Raw genomic sequence first — 4,995 nt, 5'->3', positions numbered from 1 at the left:
TCCTGTGAATTGCAATCACAACCATCAGACTTTTCCACCAGAGAAAAGCCAGCTGGGATCTAACACCCCCTCAGCTGGTTGAGGCTGAGGCCAAGGAGCCATTAGATAGTAATTATTTTTGGTCATGACAGATCTGAGCTGGACTTGATGCAGAACTTAAGGCTGCAGATATAGTTACAAGACTCCATTATTTTCCCAGGTGATGGGATTCCTCTCTAAATGAGCACTGCTCAAGGAAAGCTCTTCTCTGGGGACAGTAAAAGGCGACTACACCTCTGAGCCTAGAGGAAAGGTCTGGATCATTTCAGCCCCTTAAGAGAGAGAAATAATTGGCAGGATTTGGCATACTGGCACTAGTCATGGCAGTGGTACAGGGTTTGAGGTGGCTGCCTACAGGATGGTAAGGTTCTTAGGAAGCCAGGGAGCAATTTGTATGGTGGCACCACGGGAAGCAATGGTAAAGAAAAAGGAATGAGACCATGGAGCGCAGTGCTGGGAATAATTACTCACTCACTCTCTCAGCAGTATGATGTCAGCCAGGACACTGAACATCTGGTAGAGGCCCGAGGCCTCGTTCACCCGCTTGATGATGGAATTGGTCAGCTGTGTAATAGGGTAGACTGTGGTTGGCCAGGGGACACCATGGTGACGGTTTTCCAATAGGCGGTGGACAGCACGAGCTAAGACATGGATAGAAACAAAAGACAGCTTATTTAAAAAATCCAAGCTTACCCCTACCCGGCTGCTCTGCTGCAGCTTGCACAGATACTGGCAGGACACAATAAATAAGCTTTGCAGCTCATCTGTGCTCAGGATCTCCCACCCCAATTGCTGGGAACTGCAGTGGAGATGCCCTCTGAAAGCTGATGTGATGTTAAGTGGTTGGTGAGGGGGCGGGGGGGATCCTCAGGGATATTTCATTACTTCTGAGCAGTCCTTTAATGATAAGGTTGGGCACACACACATAAAGATGGAAATACCCTCTAATGCCCAAAGCCGCTGGGTTTTAACTCCACAGCACAGACCTCTCATCCACAGCTTGTCAGGAGGCAAGCATCTGGCAGGCAGAAATCTACTGCGTTACATAAATAAGAGGCAAGGAGCACGAGAGACATAAGACAAAACAAAAGACAGGCAACGAAAAACTGATTCAGATATGACCCCACGTCACTTCTCCTCCACTTCAGACGATGCAACTGCAGCTTGGCTGTTTTGTTGTTCTTACTGCCAACACAAGACTAAGGGTGATCTCTTTCCAGCTGTAAGTGGTGAGTTGTTCCTTTGAAGAGGGGAACAATATCCTCCTCAGCCTCTTCTATACACCCCAGTACTCACTTGTATACCGGAATCCATGGATAAAGCCCCCAGCAGATTTCCTGAAGTCAACAGAGTGGCTAGCAGTGCCGAGAACAAAAAGCCCTCGAGTGCCTCTGGACTCGTAACTAGGTTTGATCTGAGGATACTTGTTTTTAATCCCCTTTCCTGGCATCAATTTAAGGGATCTGATGAGCAAAAGAGAAGAGCAGGCTGTCAGGAAGGGCAGGGGTGGAAAAATGAAAAGTGTTTCTGATAAGGCACACATTATTTTGCAGCCACAGCAGGACAATGCTTCATGCCCCCAATGCCTTCAGTAGTAAATACTTTCCCAAGAGCATGAAGCCATCAAGGATGTTCCAGAAGACAAGGGTGCTCATCTCAAGGTAGCTTTGGACAAGATCAAGTTCCAGCCTAAGCCACTGGCAGTGGATTTTGGAAGACAGTGAAGTTAGCAGTATCATTTTCAACTGCAGGATGTACTAAGAGACAAATCAAGGTGGAGTGAAGGCTGCATCCTCAGGGAAAAACAGCCAGCAAAACTTTTCTGTAGGGATCTGTATTGGTCTCATCTTCATTCAAAAATAAACACCCCAAAAGAGAAAGTGTTGCTAGCCTTCCTTACATGACCTGGCAAGTCAGGATGTTAAGTTCTAAAGGCACAAGCTTCTTCTGTGTCACCTAGGTCCTAACACAGCCCTAGGTCAGCCTATTGGTCAGAAGGCTGTGGCACGCATGTTCCCTTTGGGACATGGACACAGCTGCATGGTAAACAAAGGACTGTGCAGCAGCAGGTAGCTCAGAGCACGTGGAGGTCTGGGCCATGCTGTCAGGAGTGGACATTCCCTTTCCCCTGGTCTCTAGTCAGGCCCTTCTTAGTCTGTTGCTCTAAATACCTGCTTCCCTGGAGATCCTTGTTCTCCCTCACCTGTTGTAGATGGAGAAGTCAAACTTCCAGCCCAGGCAGCGGATGACACGGTCGTAAGGTGCACGAGTGGCAAAATTATCCAGCTCATCCTGTGGGAGGGTGATGGAGTCGACGCCTGCGCTGGTGTTTCTGTCCTCCAGGTAGAACCTGAGCGTGATGTGCAGCTTCCCTTTCTTGTCCTTGACAATAGCCAGATCCTCCAGGTCGCCCTCTAGCAGCCCATCCAGAGATTTCAGCTGGTAGGTGTCCAGCAGGCCGTTGTTAATTGCTCTGTGAAGAAAAGGGGAATTTAAGAAGGGCTAGAAGAAAGGAGGAGAGTGGGATCCATGGTTCAGTCTCAGCAGCTGGAAGTGGGACATGTTTTCCAGGCATCCCACACTCCCCTTCAGTGCAAAGGTAACCCCCAGAGCTCACAGGAACAGTAACACAGTGTCACTCCCCTCACAGGATGTAGTCAACCTCTCAGCTCTCCTCTGTGATTGCAAATGAGGGAAAAACTTGGGAATCAGCACTTCTAAATGATAAAGGGGATGTTTTCCTATTTCACACAAACCCAAAAGAGCTTTCATCAAGCTTTTGCGCTCAGCATCTGCAACCTGGACTGCTTTAAAACAAGGAACTAAAGATATAAGGCCCCATGTTTCCTCTGTGACCCCCAAGACCACAGCACCTCCTGTGCCAGTCCGTCTTGTCATCTAGGCAAGAAGTGGTTCCCTGTGGTTATAACTCTAATAGCATTAGGAAGAGGAAGAGTAGTAGTTTCCTACCTCAGATCCCCGACGTAGTGAGTGGCCCACGAGAGGCGCACACGGGACCTGCTCACCATGTGGATGAAATTTGTGACACCCAGAATGTTCTCTGCCGTCTCAAAAGCAGAGTTCCCTCGGCCCAAGATCAACACAGTTTGTCCGGCAAAATCCTCCGGGTTGATGGACACAGTCTCATAGCCCTCAACATACTCTGAGCCAGGAAAGTTGACCACGTTGGGGACCCACATCCCAGTGGCGACCAACAAAGAGCTGCAAAAACAGGGATAGCACTAAGGAATGCAGGAGTTACTGGAATAGGTCTGTGCTCCATCTCATCACTCCTTCCTCCTCCTGCTGTGGAAGATGACTGTGATGTGGCACCTGCAGCCACACTGGATCAGCTCACAGTTTCAGAAGAAACCTCTCCTCAGCTTTGCCTCATGACCTGCTCCTCTATTCCTTATCCTCAGGCCAACACGGAGTGCTAGGAATGCTGTTATATACAGCAAAAGTCAGCGTGGGTGCCAAACACATCCGTCTCCCTCCGTTATTCAAGAGTGTGCAAGTACTACTCATATGTACTCACTAATGAGACATAACAGTACAGTTTCACAGCCTGATTACACGTTGCATAAAACATTACTTCGATTTAAAATTTTTGTTGCCTTTTAGTACAGCAGAACATAAATTAATTTTTAAGAGGGACTGAAAATAAATTGTTTTGGTACTTTAAAATGTAACGCCTAGCCATAAAAACCTGTTAGCAACATCATTAATTGTTAACGCTAAGTCCCTCTATTATCCCTCTCTAAGAACTTTCACTTAATCTCAAGGACATTTTTGTGACTTAGACAGAAACACCAGGCAGTCAAGGCTAGTGGCACTGTCTGCTGTCCCAGCCATGCTCATGCAGCTCCCAAGAGCAACTCGCTCACGATGTGTGGGTGTCCAGGATTGCCTTCTGTCCCCTCCGAGCCTGCCAGCCAGTGCACCTCCAAGTGACAGCCAGCACGAGCGGCTGTCATAGAGCTGAGCTTCTCAGGAGAGGTGAGAAATATACTCCATATGTTCACATGAGCAACTTCGAGGTTTTTAGGAATGTAGCTCAGTGGCAGTACAGGATACACACTCATAAGCATGACAAAGGGAAGGGGAATTCAGGGACCTGCAGTCTTGGGGGTTATTTCTCCATCTACCCCAATGGCCACAGTTTTCTCCAGTTCCCCCTGGCACCTCTGTGCTAGCCCAGGGCTTCACTTGGCTGGGACACACATCTAGGTTACTGGCAGTGAGGTGGCACCACACTGACTCACTCGAGTTTGGAATGAAGGCAGCAGTGGCTGCAAGTACAACCAAATGATTTCTTTCACAGGCAGCAATTACTGAGCATTAAAACAAAAGTGATTTCAAGCTTGCCAATCAAGGAGGGAACCAGTGGTGATGGCAATCACAGCCAGTCTCTGACTTCCCTGCCAGCCCTTCAGCTGCTCAAGGCACATCATTGCTCGTGAAAGGCAACGCCTTCCCAGGAGCAGTTATTCCACCCACCCAGCTGATCCCAGCAGAACGTTTTTCTCTTGTAACACTGGTCAAAGCTCCAAGAGCCTGTAACATCCCCATCCTTGGAGATACTTGGGCAAGGCTCTGAGCAACCTGATGTCGACGGCCCAGCTCTGGGCAGGGCGCTGGGACTAAATGACCTTTCTCAGCCTCTTCCAACCTAACTTATCCTGTGATTTCGCGGCTTCAAAGACACCCGTGCAGAGCGTGGCGGGTTTGCCCGTTACCTGCACTTGTAGCTCTGCCTGTCCTGGTCAGTCAGGAGGAAATAGTGTCCGTTCCAGGCCTGCGGGCTCCGCTCCAGCGCCACGTGTGTGATGGCCGTGTTGTAGCGCACCCGCAGCCGCAGCAGGGAGGCGAAGTCCTCCAGGTACCGCACCATGGCGTCGGCGTGCGGGAAGAAGTCGCGGGGGGAGCGCCGGGAGAGCCGCCGCCGGTCGGGGC

At 49.5% G+C, this 4,995-nt stretch overlaps 1 protein-coding gene across 1 annotated transcript in view; it reads right to left on the bottom strand.

Annotated features, from left to right (window-relative positions):
* Positions 1 to 4,993, bottom strand: part of FOXRED2 (FAD-dependent oxidoreductase domain containing 2) — a gene marked incomplete at its 5' end in the record, with an annotated part of 7,332 nt that extends 2,339 nt beyond the window's left edge. Inside the window, 5 exons of the mRNA XM_010005846.1 lie at positions 515 to 680; positions 1,336 to 1,502; positions 2,243 to 2,512; positions 3,010 to 3,261; positions 4,779 to 4,993. Of these exons, the coding sequence (XP_010004148.1) occupies positions 515 to 680; positions 1,336 to 1,502; positions 2,243 to 2,512; positions 3,010 to 3,261; positions 4,779 to 4,993 (1,070 nt within the window). The remainder of the gene's footprint in view (positions 1 to 514; positions 681 to 1,335; positions 1,503 to 2,242; positions 2,513 to 3,009; positions 3,262 to 4,778) is intronic.
* Between the last annotated feature and the right edge of the window lie 2 nt (positions 4,994 to 4,995).

The sequence above is a fragment of the Chaetura pelagica genome, unplaced genomic scaffold (genome assembly GCF_000747805.2).
Source record: "Chaetura pelagica isolate M959 unplaced genomic scaffold, ChaPel_1.0 scaffold79, whole genome shotgun sequence".
Taxonomy (NCBI): Eukaryota; Metazoa; Chordata; class Aves; order Apodiformes; family Apodidae; genus Chaetura; species Chaetura pelagica.
Note: the sequence above shows the minus strand (reverse complement) of the source record. Positions and strands in the feature narration are given on the sequence as shown.